This window comes from Chelonoidis abingdonii, chromosome 17 (assembly GCF_003597395.2).
Source record: "Chelonoidis abingdonii isolate Lonesome George chromosome 17, CheloAbing_2.0, whole genome shotgun sequence".
NCBI classification, from domain to species: domain Eukaryota; kingdom Metazoa; phylum Chordata; order Testudines; family Testudinidae; genus Chelonoidis; species Chelonoidis abingdonii.
In genome coordinates, this window is record NC_133785.1 from 28,087,639 (window position 1) to 28,109,632 (window position 21,994).

General features: G+C 38.5%; 1 protein-coding gene across 2 annotated transcripts in view; it reads right to left on the reverse strand.

Annotated features, from left to right (window-relative positions):
* CNTN6 (contactin 6) overlaps positions 1 to 21,994 on the reverse strand; it is a 232,854-nt gene that overhangs the window by 111,274 nt on the left and 99,586 nt on the right. For both annotated transcript variants that reach the window (XM_032794620.2, XM_075073115.1), the window contains exon 4: positions 20,451 to 20,626. In XM_032794620.2, the coding sequence (XP_032650511.1) occupies positions 20,451 to 20,626 (176 nt within the window). The remainder of the gene's footprint in view (positions 1 to 20,450; positions 20,627 to 21,994) is intronic.

Consider the following 21,994-nt stretch of genomic DNA (forward strand, 5'->3'; position numbering starts at 1 on the left):
AAATTGATTAATTTGCTAGAAAGCAGGAGCCTGTAAGGAGAAACTTTCATCTGGTGGGGCTACAGTAATCTGTCTTGCATCCACCCTCTACCTTTCCTTAAGAAATTGATTTCCCCTTGTTTTTCATTTAAAATCAGACTCCACCACTGATTAAAATATCAATAGTGCAACAGTGATGGGTTGTTTTTTTAAGTCCCAGAAACTCCTTTGTTTCCTAAGTAGTAGGACTAATTTTGATGTAAGAAATTATCTTCCGTATCTGATCTACAAGTGATGTGCCAAAATCCCTGTGCAGGAATCTGTCCTATTTCACTGGCATTATTGACAGTATACTGTAGGCCAGATTAACCAAAGTGTGCAGCACTCACCTCAGTTGGGGACAGGTTTTCAAAAGAATTGAATTCCCATTTGGTTACCTAAAGGGAGTGGCCAGATCATTTAGAGATGCTCAGCATCTCCCATTGAAACCAATGGACACTTAATGAGTGCTTAATAGAATTAGTTAAAAAAAAAAAAAAAAAATCTGCTTAAACTGTTTTCTAATGGAAAATTGGGTAAATAACAATTTTTTGCAAAAAAAAAAAGCCACCACCGCTCTCTGCAGAAAATACCAAATTTTTGTAACCCCCCCTAGAACACCTGGAAAATGAGGGGGGAATTATTGATAAATACCTCATCAGGGCCTCATAGGATTTGTAGTTCAGGTATCTCTTTCTTCTCTATGGGCCAATTTCCTCAACCAGTCTACACCTCCTGATACATAGCAGCCAGGGACTCCCATGATGCACTGTGACAGCAGGAGACTGGGAGGTATAGTCTAGCCAGGGAACCCAGCCCATGGAAAAGAATGGAGGCATCAGGCACCTGAACCACAGTTCCCATGAGGCAGCACAGCTGTGTTTCCTAATCCAACATTTTGGCTGACTGTGTTCAATTTTTGGTGAAAAGGTTTTTTTTTTAGTTTTTCCATGTAAAAACAAATGTATTTTAGTTTTTGTCTTTTTTTTTTTTTTTAGGATACCTCTCTCCTCAATCACCCAATTTTCCAATGAGCTCTAGAGTTGAACTGTTTTGAAAATCTGCCCACTGATATAAGTGACTAAGTGTAAGCTGTTTGGTGCTGAACTCCTTTGAAAATCTGTCTCAACGTGAACATTTACAATAACAGCAGCAGAACCATACTGTCTTCTTTGTTATTGTGTTACCTAGCATAACTTTGTAACATAACATGACATAACCTAATAAAGCATAATGTTGCCTGTCAAGAGCAGTATTAAATAAGATAGAAAAAATCAGGTGTTTGGCATGTATTTAGCTTGCTAATATGCACTTAGGAATAGTGTGGATATGTAACAGATGGTATATTTCGCTAACTATAGAGTTTCTGCAGAAATCTATAAATAAGTTATTACCTATTTCTCTATAATGCCTTCCATACTTTGCCTGCATTTCTCTCTCTTTGTGAATAATGAGTTGCCACAAACTGAATTGTACTATGAACTGCAAGTCAAAAAAAAAATCCCCCTTTCAGAACTGTGTGTGCTGGCAGATTACTATTGGTATGGCACAATTAATCAGTCAAATGTAATAATGAACTCCTGTAGACAAAGAAAACACTCAGGTGAATAAGCGGTTCTTCACAGTGAAGTGTGGAAATATATGGACTCAGCTGTGTGTGGCAGCAAGTCATCATCTTCAGTAGGGAACATTTGCAGACCTCAGCAAGAGAGAGATATGCTTGGAGCAGGAAAAACATATGTTGCTTGGTGGAAACCAAATTAGCAGCTGACAGGACCATTTCTGATATATGTTGAAAAATTTGAGGTATTGGGGTTTCCAGATTTGCATGGGGTGTAAATATGGGAAGGACATTTGTATAATGGGTATAAATTGTTATAGCTCTGTCAAAGTCAACAAAATTACACTGATTTACACCAGCTAAGGATGTGGCCTGTGATTCTTAAATTTGGATATTCAATTACTAGCAAAAGGAGGAGGTAAAATGAATAGTATTTTAGAGGACAGTGAACACCAGAGCAGTTTGGCTAAGTACTGCACTGCAGTTAGCAGGAGATAAGCAAATCCATAGTGATCAGTGAAGTGTTTAGTTAAGGTGATGAATGATGATATCTGGAGAAAGGTACTAATGTAATATACACAAACATTTCCTGCTCAATGTGCTCATGCTACTGCATTAAAAGGACTGATGATCAATCACTGAAAGGAGACTATTTCCCAAAGTCTTTTTTTTTTTTAAGTGTTTAATGCCAAACACTACCATGAATGCTAATTGGACCAGGACTTTATAACTATTTTTATTTTTACCCACAGGATGCTTGATATTTATTTAATGTAAACTTCTTTTAAAATAAAGTGATGGATTAATTCTTTTAAGTCACACAGCAGTGCATCCCAACATGTCACAATGCAGTGGGTGAGACTGGATGTGGGGAGATGATGCGTTTTTGTATAGTGGGTATCAAAATCCCATCAGGAGTAGGAACTAATTTAATATTATCTATGTATGGTAAGATCAAAGCTACGCAAATTACATAAGGGTAGTTGGGACACTTCCCAATCTGCAGCTTAATCAGATATCATTCTTCAGGGTAGTGGAGTGTTATTCCATTCTTTTACATGCATTTTAAAATGCCAGAGACAGAGGTGACAGAATCCTCACCTTTCAGATAGAAGCTGGTAGGTAGGGACGGGTGAACCAGTTCAAGTAAAACATAAACTGGTCTGGCTCTTAGCTGATTGTCCATCCCCTGATCTGAATCCAAATGTTTGTTCTAGATAAAATCCCCTCCATCTAGTCCTACTCTGAATCCCACAAACACCCCTACTTCCCACCTCCAGGTTTAGCCCACATCATACAGCTGATTTCTCTTTTTCTTTAAATATGCGGCAGAGCGTATTCTCTAGTGGGCCTGGGCAACTGATACCTATATGGCCAATACACTATGAATAATTAATTCCCTGCCCTTATAGAGCTCTTAGGTGCCTTAAATAGAGATAAATATACCAGAATCTGCCATGCTTGCTTACAGATATGGGGTGGTTTGATGCCATTGTGAGGGCAATGTGCAGAAAATAATAAAACTGTGTATTATTTTGTGAAGTAGGAGCAGAACAGGCATCAAGGCCATGAAGTACGGACACACACTTTGGAATACATTAAAACTAGTGTATGATGCTCAGGTCAAGTGAGTGATAAATAGTGCTATTGTAACCCATGCCTGGTTGGTATGGGACTCTGGTCCCCTCTAGTGGCACATAGACCATCTAGACCAGTGGTTCTCATCCTATTTACCACTGTGGGACGCATATGCGGCCTGCAATGTGTTATGTGGGACACATCCAATAAAATGTGTATGGCTCAAGGATGTCACATGAGGCGCAGCTCTGTGCTGATTGGGCCCCAAGTGGCCCCCAGGCCGCAGGTTGAGAACCACTGATCTAGAGTCTGCTACAACCCTCACCTCAGCTCATGGCTTGTAGCTCATGTAGTAGAGGTAAGCTTCAGAGAGCCCAGGTTTGATCCTGCCTGACAACAACCAGGGTCTGTCAATGTTATATTATCAATAGGAATTGCATGATTTAAGTTGAGACAGCTGAGCTTCAGAACGCTCATAGTTTGGATTCAGTTGGGATGCTTATTAAAAAAGAAAAAAAACTATCAGAAATGTCTAGGCCTCCTGAGTTGGTAAATTTGGGTTAAAAATGTCACAGGAAGTGGTTGTTTCACAATGTTTTTTGACATTTCCATCACTTCTGCTCCCAGTTATAGCTGGGAACATTATGAGGATAGTATTTATCATGGCATTCCAGGATTTCTTGTTTCAGTCCTGGCCAGAAACATGAAGTAAGAAAGTAGAACTACAGGGGCTGTGGGGGGAGGAGATCATCATATTCTTTTTTTCAAGATAAGAGGACCAACTCATAAAGAAAACATTGATCCAAATATTTCACACGTTCCAAAAATGATTTAGTTATGAATTCTAAAAATGGGCCAAGGTTCAGAAAGTGTTTTATTTTAGCCAACACTGTTGACCCTACATTTAAGCCTAGCAATAGAGGACAGGACTTTTGCAATTATTTCTTTCACTAAGAAATCTATATCTCTTGCATATTGAAGAAACAATGGATTTGGCATTGAGAGAAGAATGTAGATTTGGCCTTTTTGTGGATGCTTGAACCAACTTGCTAGTGCAGGACACTGTTTCAGAAAGGCAGCGCTCAGAAACCAATCTTACCACTACACCAGAAAGGATCCACATCATATATTTCCACCTTATGCATGTTTCCTGACTTTCAGACTGCACAATAGGAGCAGTATCCACTGAACTTTCCATGACACCAGCCAGGACACCATGTTCTTTTTGGGTCTCCGTTAGATAGAGTCATTGTCACTTGCACCACTGTTTGGGCAACTGACTCAGGTCATGCAACAAAGTTGGTCTGATGCAACAGTATGTTAAGGATTCCATGCAAGGGATACTCTTGGTGTATTTATATGAAGATGATCAAACAACACTGATTTGGTGCATGAGATTTGGTGATCTGGTGATAAATGATGTCGTTTTATTGCCAATAGCTTAGTAGAAGAAAACAAATCTTGTTTTTTTATAATTAGAGAAAATAAAACTCTATTAACCTATGTTAGCAATGAATATTGAACTGTCCTGTACTACTAATGATCAAACAAGGAAATAAGAGCATTTTAATATATGAGATTGGTACAGACAATTAAAGCAAGTCAAATTTATCACCTTTCATAATTACTAACAGTTCATCTGAATCAATGCAATTTCATGCTTTCTTGAACTTTTGATTTTTTTCCATAAATGTTTTGTCATTATATAATCCCAAATATTACTGATATAATTATAGGCCATTATTGAATAATACAATGAAAGCTAAGTCATTAGAAGTAAGAGCACTTCACAAGTTAGAAATCCTGCTGAGGAAAAATCAATAGGCTTTGTCACATTTCTGTGGAGATATCCTGATTTGTGATACACCACGTTGGGTTCCAGTTTCTTCTTTGCTTTAGAGCGTGTGATAGATCATGACATGATGTATCACAATGCAATTTTCCTCACAGGGAAATGTGACCAAAAATTGTGAACTCAGCAGTTTTCAGAAAAAGCGCATTGTTAACATTTGCAATAAGTAATCCTACCATCTGTGATTAGAGACTGGTTATTTGTTACCTATTTTTTTTCTGTAGTGCAAATTACTCATATAACTCACTGCTGTTATAGTATATGTTACAGGTCTCCCTTCGTGCCTGATTCACAGAGGATATGAGCCTCTATTACTGCACCCATCTAAAGAACCTGGATCCTTAGCTTAAGTTGTAGCAGTTCATGCTTTTAGTTTTGGAGTTCCCTGATATATTGTCGAAGATGGGAACCATCCTTCACACTTCAATGGTTTTTATTCACATGAGTTAGCCCCAGTGCAAACAATGAGGCTACTCACATGATCAAAGCTTTGCAGGACTGGGACCTTAGACTCATACCTACCTTTGTTGCTATTTTTTAGTCATCATCTTTCCTCATGTAAAAAGGTTCATTGACTTCAACATGGCTACAAAAATAGTTAGGGTCAGATTGTGATTGGCCCTGATACGCATCCACAAGAGCGCAGGGCACCAGGATGCTTTCCCACAGAGCGCCAGAAAGCATTTTGCCACCTAGAGGTACAGTGCCTCCCAGTATTCCCATGTGGGCACTGTAGCTTTGAAAAATACCTCAGGCAGATTGGTTCTAAAATGCCACAACTGTATAATATCAATGTGTTTCTTGTCATCATTGCTGTACTTGTACTTATAACTATTTTAAAGAAAATCTAAAATAGAGAGTTAAACGTTGCACCTGAGCCACCTTACTTTGAGCATGTGGGAAATTTCACTGACTCCAGTAGGTCTACTAGCTTGAGTAAAGCAAGCAGGATATGGCTTACAATGAAATCTAGTATTCTCACTTTAAATAGCATGAGGAAAACTCATCTAAAAAAGACAGTAGAGTGAGACTGCAACAAAACTTCTCAATTAATTATTGCTGTCTGCAGTGTTATTATAGCCATTTTGGCGTCAAGATATGAGAGAAATGGAAGACCAACAAAGGTGATCCAATAAAAAAGATATTCGCTCTTTGTCTCAATTAACTTGTAATAGAAGAGATGGGATAATTGTCAGTCTAAGTGTTCATTATTAACTGCATCATATAGCTGATTTGTTTAAACAGAAACAAGTAAGTAATACAGCAATGTATACAATACCATATTCTCGGTACCATTACTGGTAACAGCAGCAGAGAATCCTGTGGCACCTTATAGATTAACAGACGTTTTGGAGCATGAGCTTCCATGGGTGAATACCCACTTCATCAGATGCCTGTAGTGGAAATTTCCAGGGGTAGATATATATATATGCAAACAAGCTAGAGATAATGAGGTTAGTTCAATCAGGGAGGATGAGGCCCTGTTCTAGCAGTTGAGGTGTGAAAACCAAGGGAGGAGAAACTGGTTCTGTAGTTGGCAAGCCATTCACAGTCTTTGTTTAATCCTGAGCTGATGGTGTCAAATTTGCAGATGAACTGAAGCTCAGCAGTTTCTCTTTGAAGTCTGGTCCTAAAGTTTTTTTGCTGCAGGATGGCCACCTTAAGGTCTGCTATAGTGTGGCCAGGGAGGTTGAAGTGCTCTCCTACAGGTTTTTGTATATTGCCATTCCTAATATCTGATTTGTGTCCATTTATCCTTTTCCGTAGAGACTGTCCAGTTTGGCCGATGTACATAGCAGAGGGGCATTGCTGGCATATGATGGCGTATATTACATTGGTGGACGTGCAGGTGAATGAACCGGTGATGGTGTGGCTGATCTGGTTAAGTCCTGTGATGGTGTCGCTGGCGTAGATATGTGGGCAGAGTTGGCATCAAGGTTTGTTGCATGGATTGGTTCCTGAGCTAGTGTTACTATGGTGCGGTATGCAGTTACTGTCCTCCCTGATTGAACTAACCTCATTATATCTAGCTTGCTTGCATATATATACCTGCCCCTGGAAATTTCCACTACATGCATCTGATGAAGGGGGTATTCACCCATGAAGGCTCATGCTCCAAAACGTCTGTTAGTCTATAAGGTGCCACAAGATTCTTTGCTGCTTTTACAGATCCAGACTAACACAGCTACCCCTCTGGTACATTACTGGTAATGTATGTCTGGTCCGATGGTCTTCATGGAAAAAAAAATTCAGCACAAGGAAAATAGAAGCCTTGATATAAATTTATCTATAAATTTATATGAACTGAATTCAAATATCAGAAAATGAGTTAATTAAATCAAGATCAATTATTTAAAATCTTGAAGATACCTAAAAAAAAAAAAATCTTGAAGATCAGAGTCCTTAAAATTTCCTCTACAGAAAACAACTCTTTTTCAACATCATGGAAAACAGATATTATGAGAAACAAAAACCAAACCAAAACAACAACAGAAGATCAGATAACTTCAGATTATGTTAATAGTCAGGGTGGGATGGAAAAAAGTCAGTTTTATCAATGCTAATCCATAGTTTAGCATGTAAAAACAATTATGCTTGAGCACTTATTTTAGAAACCTCCATTGTAAGCATATTAATGTTTTCTCTGAATGTTGGTTTGATTTGTTGGTTTCAGGAGTTGTTATGCTCAGTGATCTAAATCAGTGGGTTTTGACCTTTTTCATACTGCAAGCCCATTTTACAAAAGAGTCCACTTTCCATCTAGATATAAAGAGAGGGAGGGTCACAAGTGACTGTAGACCTTTTCATGACCCCTCAAATGAGAGGGCAGTGCATTTCAATTAAAAGGTTGACAACCCATATTATAAATATATATGGCATTTTTTAATCCTTGTGACACGATCTAGTCACAAACAGATGATATGATAAATGATTTCCCTCATGGCATTGCCACCACAGGCTCCCAGTGTGAAATCAGATTCCCTGCCACCATGCAGTGGAACCTGTTAGAAAACTTTAAAGAGGAGAAGAGTATGTTCCACCTTCACATTGCAGGGCATTTGAGCCTTTAAAATGGATCTGTAAGGGCCATGTATTCATAAAAGTAGTTACTTTGGTAAGCACCATTTTCTACAAATATCACGATGGTGGCGCATTGTGATCATATGTTGCTCAGAAATCTCATAGATCACGAAATACTTTTTTAACTGACAAAAGTGAACTTAACAAGTAACTTCTCTAATGCTTCCTAGATCCTGATAATGGTGTTGATGCTATTGATCTCTTTCTTCTTTTAACACTATCTAATCTTCAATTTTTACTCTCTAATTGATTTTCCATAAATTCATTCTTAAGATTAAGAGCAATACTATCTCTAATTAAGGCAGCTGAAAGCTGCTTAGCTTTATTTACTTCCTGATTTAAATTCTTATATTTTCCACTAAACATTTAAAGAGCCTGTCTTTACCATAATCAGAGGGGTAGCTGTGTTAGTCTGGATCTGTAAAAATCAACGAAGAGTCCTGTGGCACCTTATAGACTAACAGATGTATTGGAAGATAAGCTTTTGTGTGTCTGATGAAGTGGGTATTCACCCACGAAAGTTTATGCTCCAATACATCTGTTAGTCTATAAGGTGCACAGGACTCTCTGTTGCTCTTTACTATAATATATCTCTTCTGTCCCATTTGAAAATATATGTTGGGTAAGCCTCCAAATTGTCATTAATATAATCTTGTATTGCAACAACATCCCATTGCACACTATAGAGACACAATGATCATGGTTGAACTAACAGCCACAAAGAATGCTGAGTGTCCCATTCCACTAGGCATACTGGTGTAATATTTATTGCTCATGTTCCATTGTCCCACTGGAGATATTCCACAGGCCTACCCTACCTTCTGTTTAACAGAAAACCTTCATCTTTTTTCTCCTATTTCCCTTCACAAAGGCACAATAGTTCTGGGCATAGTACATTATTTCTCCTTCACTTTGAGACTGAATACCCTCTCCTCTGTCCCCAGTTGTCATGGCAGAGCTGTTTGGAACAGATGGGGGAAGAAGGTCAGTCACCAAAATTCATCTTTTTAGAGATCTATCCAACTGAATAACTTCACAGGAGGCCTCTGATCGGCATAAATTGGCTCTGGAGATTCTGATGGAGAGTTAAATTGCAATGAGAGACAGCCTGTGCTGAATATTAGACAACCATCATTCAGGAGTATTTGGCTGAAACAGCCTTCCCATTTAAGAATTAGCGGCAGAGTGCAAATATGCATTGAGTGATTTCTGAGATGGTTTAGGATGCTGTTTAAAGCTCTGGTTTTTTCAGGTATGTTGTTTAGAGTAAGTTGCTCTGGTTGACTAAGGGACATACACATATTTTTAATAATCTATAATCAGCCAGAAACCATCAGTTTATTAAAAATTGCAGCAGAAGCAGACTAATGGTTGGTGGAAGGCTGGCCTTGCAGTTAAGGGACTGGACTGGGACTGAAGATTTGGGTTAAATTCCTGACTCAATCCCAGTCTTTCTGGGTGACTTTGGACAAGTCAGTTAGGACAAGATATTTTAAGGTATTTTCTATATAGGTGCCTATCTACGTCTTTAGGTGCATAAATACCTTAAAAATCTGGCCCTCAATCTCTCTGGGCTCTAGTTCCCCTGTTATGAAATGTGGATAGCAACACTTTGTCTGTCTTGTAAATTAAGAAAGTAAGCACCACAATGGAGGAATAGCAAAAGACCGTAATTAAATTAAACATTGAACTAGAGAAAAATCCTTGACTGAATTTATATTTGCTGTGTGCACAAAGAAACTCACTGCAAAGTGTATCCTGTGATGTCCTTCAGCTGGACCACATCTGACTTTTTTTCATCTATAGTGTTAAGAGCATAAAATATTAAAATTCATTTCTGAATTGAACCAGGGTGAACTGTACTGAGCAGTGAGTATTGATGGAGGCTTTCACTCTAAACTCCATCTGGAGGCCAGAGGCACAGTCAAGAAACTGACCCTCACAAAGGGAAAAAAACCATATATTTTTAATATTTATATTCTTTACGTGTTTTCGCTTGTCATCATAGAGTCCCTTTGTCACTAGTCATCACAGCATCACTTTACCCTCTGCATGAGTTTTCCCCAGATTGGAGAGTTCTTTCTCCACAGTCTAAATCAAATGGGCCAAATTAATCCTTAATGTAACTCTGTTAACTTCAATGCAGCTATACTAGGGATAGACTCGGCCCCTTGTGGCAAACTGTATCTCATGGCAGAGGCATTCATTCTCACCTTGAACAGGTCTCTTCTATTTCTATTTACCCAGTATCCTATTTGGAACTGATTTTTCAGTATGCATATAGGTGTTTATGTATGACTAAGTCGTTTGTTCTCTCAGACTCTGATCGTACAATTGGCTCTGAGCATGTGTAGTCCTGAACCTGCACAAAACCAGTTTTGTGACTTTGTTCACCATAAGCCAGATCTATCTTGCAAGATGCTGTGAAATACTGAGTGTCCTTATCTCCAGTTATTTGTTTATTCTGGTTGGCCCTGGGCACCCTCACACAATATTATAAATGATAATCCATGCCAATAAAATATAAGCAATAGAAAAAGCAGAAGATCTCACAACACTTGGGCCTTCAGAACTTAACAAAGATCCCCATCCCACCAATTGTTGCCCTATCCAAATGCTTGTCTAGAAAGATGAACTTTGTGGTAGGTCCTTAACGGCTCTTGAGCCTGGGGATCCTTGACATGCCTCCACCTTCTCTCTCCCACACACAGCCAAGTACCCCAGGAGGAGAGAGGAGAATCATAGGGTCCAGCTGTTGCACAAAACACTAGCAGGGACATCCCTCTGAATTGTGTGGAATTCACCTGAGTAGTGCAAAGGGGCCATAACCCTGCTTGTGAATGTAACCCCAGGTCTATGGTTTTCAACTTCTTCTCAAGATGTTAACATCTAAGATGTGATTATTTATAGCTCTGAGAGGTAAAAACAATGTGATTCTTCAGATCAGAATTTATCCTTTTTATCTCGAATAGCTAAGTTTGGGGCCTTTTTCACTTTTATTATTAAAAGTATTTATGATGAGGACTCTTTCTGTTCCTTGAACATAAATTGTACAATATAAAGACTAAATACATGAGTTTTATCTTATGTCTTTGAAACTGATATTAAGCAAGATTTACCTGTGCTACAAGAATAAATAAGTAATAAAAACTGATTTAATTACTTTTTGTTTAAAGAAAACAGTCACTTATTACTGAGAATTTTAAGTAGGTTTCTTATTTTTTCCAAATCTTCATCTATCTTTTTAGTTTTCTTGCCAAGCCAAAAATAAAATAGCTCATGTGGACATTGTAGATATTGCATTCCATAGTTTATTGGAAGCTAAGTCATTTTGTGTTCAGTGAAACTTGGACAGATAAAAAGGAACTTAACCCACACCGCAAATAAAGAAACTTGGTTTTATTCTTCAAAAAAATATTACATTTTATCAATCAGAATCCAACAGCTCTGGGACCTATAGATGCTTTGTTACCAACACTATCTCAATCACATATATTGCTTTTTCCAGGACAACTTACAGCAGGCTGATTTAGGATAAACCTTTCTATAGGATTAGCAGAAGAGTAAATAATACCTAACTAAAAATAACCTACAAATACTTATATGGTCCCTATTACCTGAGCAATTCATAATCTTCAATGCTCCCCACAACAACTCTCTGATGTATGGAATTGCTATTACCCCCATTTTATAGGCAGGAAACTTTGGCAGAAGGAAAACAAGTGACATCTTCAAGGTGACACAGAAAGTCTATGGAGGAAATAGAAACTGAACGCAGGTCTCCCAGGGTATGCCTATACTGCTTCGTAGTTGCTACTTGGGCTCTGAAGCCTAGGGAGGGGATGGACTTCAGACTGGAGGGATCTTTGGTGATTTGTGCTCATAAACAGATGGATAGATTCAATTTTGTACAAGGCAGAGCTTTTCCAGCCAATTGTTTCTAAGTAATAAGGAGTTGCATTTGTGAACCCCAGGCTTATCTATTACAACTCTATATGCAGTAGATTGGACACATTCTAGCCAGTCACAGGTGGGATTAGGCATTTATTGCTGGTAGCTATTTGAGTACCCACTCATAATGAAGATTCCAACAATGAACTATTTAACAACCTGAAGGCACATGTCAGTCAGCAGTAGGATATCTTCAAAGCATTGCCTCCTCTTACTACCAACATCACTTTAGTCTTGCTTGATTTTGCTGTAGTCGGTTGCTCTTTCCTCACGTGGGAGAAATGCTGAGGGAGGGCAGGCAGTATTTCATTGCCACTGCATGACCTCTTTGAGGCTGAATCCACACTGGGGCATGTCTTGCCTTGGTGACAGAGTGAGGTGCAGTGTATTAGGCTGGAAATCATCTTCCAACTTCCAATAGGAGTAGTGAGGGCAAACAATCAGTTTTAAGATGGAGCTTGATACATTTTTTAATGGAATTAGATGAAGGGTTTGCCTGTTATAGCAGGGGACTGGACTGGATGACCCAGGAAGTTCCTTCCGGTCTTATGTTCCTCTGTACTCTGTCTGGTCCTATATGTGCATACAAGTTGAGACAAGCTTCTCCACCAATAATATGGGAACAACTGTAAGCAATGATTGTGTGTTTTAGGTGTTATTCCATTTAGGTGTTATGATCATGCAATGTAAAACAAATGGCAAAACTGTGACTTGCCCTATGTGTCCCTAGAGGGGCCTACTTGCCTGGTAATTGGGAGTAAGGGGGTTTCGAGTGCCCCTTTTTACTCCTCTCTGTGGTGTTCCTGGTCTGAATTGCGGTATTACTTCCTTTCACCCCATAGGAAGATAAGGAATGGCCAGAGAAGGGTGGGGAATAAATGGATACTTGGCTCTGTCCCACCTCCCCCAATCATTGGCCAGTGTTCTTTGGCCAGTGATAGAGAGTCAGTGCTCCTGGGGAACTAATTTGTTGCTGATATGGGTCAATTGAGTTTGCTTCCATCTCTGGAAGTCACAACTCCTTCCCTGGGCTGCTCTGAGGGTGGTGCCGTAATGGACTGCTCCTTACCCAAGATGAGACACAGGGTACATTTTTCAAAAGTGCCTAACTGAGTTAGGAGCCAAAGGCTCATTTTCAAAAGTGACTTAAGTTAATGGGGCTTAGGCTTTTAAAGGTCTAAGGCCAGATTCTCAAAGGTATTTAGGTGTCTAATTCCTAATTCTCTAACACCTTTTAGGATTTGGGTCTAAGTCCCCTTTGAAGATATGTTTTAGACTCCTAGTTTACTTAGGAGCTTTTGAAAATCAGATCCATAATTCTCAACCTTGCAAAGATGAATAAAATGTAAACAATACTATGGAATTCATACAATTATTCATTAAGGAGAAAAATATTGCATTGATTTTTATGTCATACAGTACAAGAAGATAAAGTCAGGCTGATCAGTATGCAAGCATTTGTAGGTAACTAATTGGTAGTCAGTGGTTCAAATTACCTGAGAAAGCTTTTACTCCTGGGCAGTAGCTACTACACCCACTACATCTTTAATCATGATATAATAATTACAATGGGCATCTCAACACACGTACAGTAGCACACTATCAGCCTAGCTAGTAGTGTATGAACTATTTAGAGGGAAATTCATGCATGCCGAGACTTCATAAATTCAGAATATCTGATCTGATTTAACTGAATTGATTTTTCTATTTTCTGTTTCAAAACATACGGTTCAAGTAAAAAGGGTTATGACATTTTGAGGCATGCTGTATTGCTTTGTGATGTTCATGTAATTTGTGTGCAGTCAAAGGTAAACAACATGATGAAGTAATCAGATGAAAAGTGGGATTTTATGCTTTCTGAGCATCTCATACAAAAAATGTCTAAAAGAGCTCTGCATGTACCCGATACTGTCATGATCTGGCTAAGACTAAATGGATCTGAATGTTTTTAAATATCTTATCCTAAAATGGTTAGATACTAATAAAGATTTGGGGTTTGGGGTTGTTTCCCATCCCCCCTCCCAGTTACAAAACAGAAGATTGTGCTAGAGGGGCTATTTCCTCTTCCATTTGTCACTTTAACAAAGATAATATTTTGTCTGTTCTACACATGCAACAGTCAGGCACACACCATGTTAGAGCATTTAGAAAATCCAGATTTCTTCCATCTATTCCAATCCAAAATTCTTGGAGCATGTGTGCCATCCCTGAACCTTATCTCCAGCCAAGGGCAGGAAGGATGAAAATGGATCATGAGATGTTCTCCCTAACACTGATAATAAGGTCCAGGTTCTGATACCTTTGCACAAAGTACTATCTTGCTTTCTGAGTAATCCCATTGAAATCAATGGGTATCTAAATGTGGCCATAAAACACCAAGCAAAATATAACTAGAGCTCTGTTTAAAATAAAGGGGGAAGCTTTTAAAAATGTGGACAAAATATGTCTGTGCTGCCTAATCCAAGAGTATTGCTTTCTTTTGACACCCATTAATCTTGTACCTGTATCTGAAACCCTGAATCTTGTACCTTGTGAATGTTTATTGGAGTTCATAAGTGAAAAATAAGGATTTCTGACTGTCACTTGACTTTTACATGGGAAAGGAATAGACCTGTGTTAAATAGAAATCATCATCACTTCTGATTAGTTATGGAATATACGACAAAATAATTTTAATGTATTAGAAAGAATCTCATTTTGGATCCCTGACAAACTGGATGTCTTAAATATTTGGTCTACTGTTTTCATTCTCTATTAATAGTCATGATTGATATTGTTTCACATAATTTGAGTCACAACATAGTCTTTTTTCCCTCAATATGTTATTTGACTTGTCATTTCTGGAGTGTGCCTGTGTACGTTTGGATCATTACTTGGAACTAAAAGAAATAATAGTTGGCAAGGATGGACTGCTTTACTGCAGCTGGTTATGGGTATTTCCCCCCAGCCCAGTTGTTTGCATATACTTATTTTACTTCAAACTGATAAAATAATTAAAGCAAATCCCAGTGCTTGAGGGATAAAATCCCAGCTGAAGCAGCACTCTGACAGTTCTTCATGACTTGGGTTTTATTGTTTTGTTTTTTTAAGGAATTAAATGTGAGTTATATAATCCTCATTCACAAAAATAGACAGGTTTTATGAAAAACAACTCCTTAATAAGCAGAAGAAAATGCCTCTCAATGCTAAAGTAGAAAAGAAACACTCACTGGTCAAAACTTCCATGAATTGGGATGCTTTTTCATCTTGTGGATTTTCTGATGTTCCTGCGCTTCCACCTTTGCTATTTCTGGCAATGAAATTACACTCCAAATCCCTGCTTTGACTGGCTCTGTGACAATTTCTAGAAACGCCATTTTCTAGTGGCATTATCACCAAGGATCCTGTCATTGCACTTTGGGTATCTAGGAGGATGCTGGCAGTGAACATTTTTAATGCTATGTTCATGAAGGGGAAAAGCAAACTAAAACTCTCAAGTCAGGGAAGCCTGCACCCAGGCTAAATATAACATCTTTGTTTTAGAAAATACCATGCTGAATGCAGAACCAGTAGTTAGTTAATGGTCGTTCAATATTTGCACATCATGACTCAAAGTATTGTATAATTACTAATCTGAATGATTTTTCAGACTGAGTGAAGGGTGGTGAGGATGGGCAAGGGACTCCTTGACTGCTACTCCAGCATATAAGTTTGAATAGAGCTGAAGTCCCTTTGCACCACTTGTGTAGTTTTTTGGGATCACTGGATGCACATAAACTCAGATTCCATGGCTCCAGCACTGACCTGCCCCTAGTCCTCCCCCAGCACAACCCTCCTATTTAAGGCTACTTGCTCTGCACTGCCCAAAGGAAATGCAGAGGCATCTCTGCATGGCAGCTCTCTTGAAGGCTCCCCCCACTCAGAGGTTAACTATTGCACGGAGCCTCATGCTAGGCCTCTGCACCATGCCTGAATTTGTCACCTAGGTGATAAAAAAGATGGCTGCTGACTCCTGACTTTGGGAGTGGAGGGGGTGATTCAGAATCTAAATTTAGTTCTGGACCCATTTTTTTTGTAACTGCTGCAAAGGGAAGATCCAGGATCTGATCATCTGAAGAGGTTGGAAATCCAGATCTGGATTTCGATTTGAATTATGCAGCTCTAGCTTTTATCTAGATAACATTAACTGTTGAAGAGCATATTGGGCAGTGAATAATCAACGCTGAATTGCAGTTTCTAATTTAAAAGTATATACTTTATGGGGAATATGTACAATTTCCTTTCTATTTAGGATGACACAAACTTTCACCAAGAAGTACTAATAACCTAGGCTTGGCCATGCCATGTGTCCTGCTAAAGCATCTATGTGTTTGCACTGTCCTCCGTCTCAATGATACTGTCTTTTATTTTAATGATCTATGTCGTTTCCGCCCACACAATATTCCTCCTGCAGGCTTTGATTTGACAGCTCTATTTTTAAAGAAGGAAACTCCAGCTGAATCTGAACACCTATTTGTATCTCATGGAGCAATTGTTTTGTTACTCAACGTAGAAAAAGCTCATAATTTTCACAAATCTTGTTGAGGTGTGCAATGAATATGTGGCCAATAAGTTTGAGAAGAGGGAGGAAGACACAAAGTTACTTTGAGTAACAATAATTTACATTATAACGTATGGTTATTTACCTTGTAATAAGGAAACAAATATACTTAAACTTCCCCCTCCCAAATTTATTACTAGAATTATCATTTTGACTGGATTGTAATAGCATCTTGAGGCCCCAATCAGAGATCAGGGCCCCACTGTGCTAGGCACAGTGCACACACGTATAATAAAATAGACACATCCAGTCACAAAGGGATTAGCATGAGATATGAGACAACAAGTGTACACAAGAAACAAATGGAAGGAGGTGCGAAGATAGGGAATGGGAGACTGTAACAGTGAAATAATAATGTTTCATATATAATAAGTAGCATTATTACATAATTATAAGTCCTTCAACTATTGCTATTTATTTATACAGGGTCTGATTATGCCACACTTAAATTTGATGAGTAATATACTACTAGGGACCTGATCCTGAACTCCTACTGATGTTTACATGGCCTTGGGGTGAGCAATGTACCAGCTGGGTATTAAACTGCAATTTCGAGAGGTCAAAGAAAAGTCAGTGTTTGATTTATCAAAGGCCTTTTATAAGAGCAGTTTTGTGACCACAATTTTAATTCTCTTTTAATTGGACTCATAGGTGGAAAACCGCTGAAAAGCTATGTAGCTTTTGTAATAGGTTGGGGCCAAGAGCCATGCAGGCCCATTCATGAAAATGACTAGATTGAATGAATTAAAATCCCTTTCTGTCTTCATATCTTTTCACCTATCTGTCAAGATCTTTGTACTAGACCCCAAAACAAGGTGCTCTTGTGCCTTTCTCAGGTTGCTGTCTTTTCTTTCTGCAAACCAGGTTATGAGCATATGTTCAGAGTGACTTTTTTATTGGGTGCTTTCACTTCAGTTTCTTGTTGCATTTCTGCCATCTCCTCTGATAATGAAGCCTTCTTCCTGAAATTAGGATCTCATATCTGTTTACATTCCTCTTTCTTATGCATCCGCATATTATTACTAACGTTGGCTGCAGCTTGCTGGTTCATCTGGTCCACTCAAATGAGAACTAGGATTTTGTATTCCATATTGGTCCCCAGGGCTGATGCAACCCATTAGGCAACCTAGGTGGTTGCCTAGGGTGCAAACATTTGGGGGGCAGTGACAGCGGCAGCCGGATGTTTGGCTGCCGCGGTCGTCGGTGGTATTTCGGGGGCAGGACCTTCTGCTGCCTAGTGCGCCAAAAAGGCTGCCAGCACTCCTGTTGGTCCCAAAAGTAGCTGTGGGAAGTGTATCTCTGGGGACATCAAATATCAAATCAATAAGCGAACTACTTGACCTTTAATCTTTGGAGATCTTGGTATATCACTAAGGGACCTTATCTCCCAATGAATTAAGTTCTTCTGGTAGAATGTTTCACCAATATAGAGTTCCAAAAACTCTGTATTAATAAGACAAAGCCAGTAATACTATCCATGTAGCCATAGTCCTTACTAATTGTTGAATTCCTTTAGTTGCATCCAGTTGTGTACTCCTTATGCAGATTTTATGGCCAGCAGAATTGCCTGGAAAAAGTCATTTGGGTTTTCCTTTAGGTTTTGGTTAACTTCATCCCTGATAACAGTTGCTGGTACACTCATCTAGGAGTGAGAGAGTTTGCATAGTCTCCTACGTAGTATCCTTGCTTTCCACTGCTGCATATTGTATTCTTGTTTGTAGATCCTAATAATACTCGCCTGGCAAAGACAATTTCCTCAGCATTCTGAGATCTAAATCATCCTTCAGAAAGGAGTGGATCTGCTTTTGGCTTAGTACCATGCAAAAGTTAACTCCTACTCAGTTTGGAGATACATATCTTTGCAGTTTGTCTCAGATTTATTCTCACCTTCAAGTTCTTTGGCCAAACAGAGGTTTGTGTTTCTATTCCATTACTTGGCAATGTTTTCTCTTCTCTGATCAGGGAGATCTTTCAGTGGATGTTACTTCAAACACAAGCTCCACATATGGAATGAGTCTCTGTCAGCCATCCTGGTTAACACTCTTGGTCATGTGATTCATGCCAAGAACTGTGTAAAAGTAACATGGAACATCAGCCTGGCAGAGAATGGTTTCCCTTCCTTCTTCCAAGTGAAAAGAGACAGAAACTCCTTCCAGTCCTTCCTGCAAGCTCCCTCACTCTTTTTTCAGATTCTTTTTCTACTATTCCAATGCTCCTTTCATCTTGTAGCTCCCTCTTTCCTCTACCCAGGCTGTGAGAAGAATATTCCCAGAAATGTTCAGCACATCCTGTGGGTAGGGCCCGGATGCCTTTTATTTTTTCTACAGGCTCCCTTTTCAGGTGAATGTATCTTCCTCCTGGCAGGACAATGTGCCTGTGGTGAAGAAAAGGAGGAGTGTCTCCTCATCAGATTTGGAGCTAGACTCTGATAGACACCTTGATTACAAGTATATCTGTGACATATATGCAGCCTTCAGCTTCCTCCTTGTGGGCCCTGCTGAGCATCTTCCTTTTCCTCTCTTAATCTCCTCCTCCTCCATTCATTTCCCAGTTTCCTCCCAGTAGCCAGCCCTGCTTCCTTCTTCACTCAGTCTCCACAAACAAAATTCTAAGATGGCTGCTCCACTGCTTCTGCCTGACAGGGATTTTGTTTTGTCACAAAGCAAATTTCACCTTCGAGCTTGGAATTCATTTCCCATGAACAAAAGGTTACTTGCAGAAATATTTGAGAAAAGTAAATATAAAAGGGTCAGAATATGATGAATTAAAATTTGGTTTTCATTTGTCCAGCTCCAGAGACAAAAGCTCTTTGCTTAAGAAAGTCAGTGGGAAAATTATAAAACTCAGTACAAATGATAAACCAAATGATCAGCTTTACGAAAAAAAAGTCTGTGAACCATCTCAACCTCTGATATCTCCTTTGTATAACCTCTGTGACATGAAATTTGCTATGAGAAATGGAACAAGATTAATAATTAATACATTTACTGATGTCTGAAATAGCAACATAAGGTTGGCTTTAGAAGTATGTTTTATTAATGAGGTTTGAAAACAATTGCTTTCTCACAATGAAAGACAGTGCAAACCTTTAGACTGAAAAAACAAGCAAGTAAAACATGTGGCTTCCTTCAAGTTTCCTTTGAGGGTACCAACAGAATTCAGTCACGCTCAAAAATGTGCAGAAGAAATAAAAAAGGGTTAGCATAATAATTCTCAGATGGTTCAAACTGACATTAGCAACTGTACCCAACCTGGCTGAAATATGACACTTTTCAGCACAGCAAAACAATATCCTTTTGCACAGTGTATAAGGAAGAAGGGAATCTTACTGTATGTCTGTTAATGTAACAAAATGTCACTGAAGTAATTACTGGCGTGACATTTATGTGACTCTGTTGGATATCATTATGCTGTAGCAAACGTAAAGCTTAGTCTTCCTGCAACTTGTTTTGCATGTGGCTAGGTGTGGAACTAGATAACTAATGAATATCATTCTGACAAAAAAAGAAAAGAAAAAAAAAAGCCCTCAAAAAAAAAAAAACCACAACAGTTTTATTGAACAAAAGTAATTGCATTCATCTTTCTTGACCTTTCAATCATCAGTGGTAATTATTGTTCTCTGAGTGCTGTCAGGAATTGGAAGTCTTTTTCTGTTGTTAATATTTTATGAGAAAATAGGTTTTTTAAAAAATTTAAACTAGAAAAGCACTGCAAAGGTAAATCCACCCCTTCCATTGTGGTCATCATGATACATTAATTATCAAATAAATTACATTTCACATACAGAATTACTTAGAAATGCTTTAATAAATGCAGTCTTAGCAACTTACATGCAAATTGAAGCTTTGCCTTCCTGCTCAGAATTGTTCCAAATGAATTTGTAGCCAAACACTGGTATGTTCCAATATCCCGTTTTATATGTGGGTTATTGATTGCCAAGCTGCCTCCAACCAACCTGTAGTGATAACTCATGGTAAGATCAATATCTCTGCCATTTTGCTTCCACCTTTGAGGGGAAAAAAATCAAATTATGCTTATAATTTACAGAGCCTATTCATATTTATCAACTAGCGTGCTGTAGCGTACCTGTAAAAATAAAAGTATGGTTAAATATCGGAATGTTTTTTATATCAGTCTTAATATTATCAATAATTCTATGGTTTAAAAATCTTTGCTGCTTTTATGTTAGTCACCAGGGTTCAACCAATATCTACAAAAAGTAAGATAACTTATTCATAAAAACTAAGTTATCCATCCAATTGGGAGTACAGAATACGCCTTGACTGCAGATACATTATTTTTATAATATAAATGGTACCTGAACATGTTTTATGGCCCTTGCAAGTGATGTCATAAATTTGGTTATAGAAATGTTTTAGAGATATAAATCAGAAAGGATTATACTTCAAAGAGCAGAAGAAAGCGGGAAGGTTTTATATAGCATGCCTGAGATTGATAATGTAATAATGAGAATGCTGCTATTTTAAAACATGATTTGTCTCTGTTAGTCTGTTAAGTAGAAAGATTGTGTCTGCAACACTTCACAGCTACTTACAAAATGTCAAAATAAACATTAGATTTCACTGAAAATAAATATTCTTTATTTTTGAAAGGAAAATGTCTCAGGGCTTTACCATTAGTCACATTAGGATGAAATTAACATAACTCAAGTTAAAGCCCAAAAAACTAGCATTCACATGGGTTGAAGCCCCTCAATAGGTCCCGCTCCATGGGTGGTCTTGAATAACATCTGAAGCCTTGTCCTTGCATATACATATGGTTTTAGCATCACTCGCTCCACATGGGTCTTCACCTAATCCAGTTCCCACACTCCACTCTACCCACTGTTCACACCCTGCACTGGCATGTGAAAGTGGGGTAAACCCCTCTGTGGCCTGCAAAGGACGTAGCCACTTCCTAGATGGCTTAAGTGGCACAGATGCCTTCTGTGAGCCTTCTGCCCCAGTGGAATTTTGTTTGTTAATTATCCATACAATCACAGAGCAAAATATAGAGTACTAATTAGCTTCAACAATAAGATTATTCTCAGTGATAGTAGTTTAGCTGAACTACATTCTACAGTTAAAAACTTGAAATAAACATTTTTACTTTACAATAATTTCCCACAAATGTAAACACTGGAAGCTAGATCTTCAGGTGTCATAAACTGGCATAGCTTCATTAAGGTCAATAGAGCTATACTTGTTTACATCATCTGAGGAGCTGGCCCTGCTGTGCTTTGCAAAATACTTTATATGAAGCAATCACTGAGAAGGTTTTCTCCATAGAGTTTGATTGTAAGGAATATTTGTGAGTAGGAGAAGATGCTTCAAAGAATCATGTGAAAAGTCATTGCATGCTGGATGGAAAATCT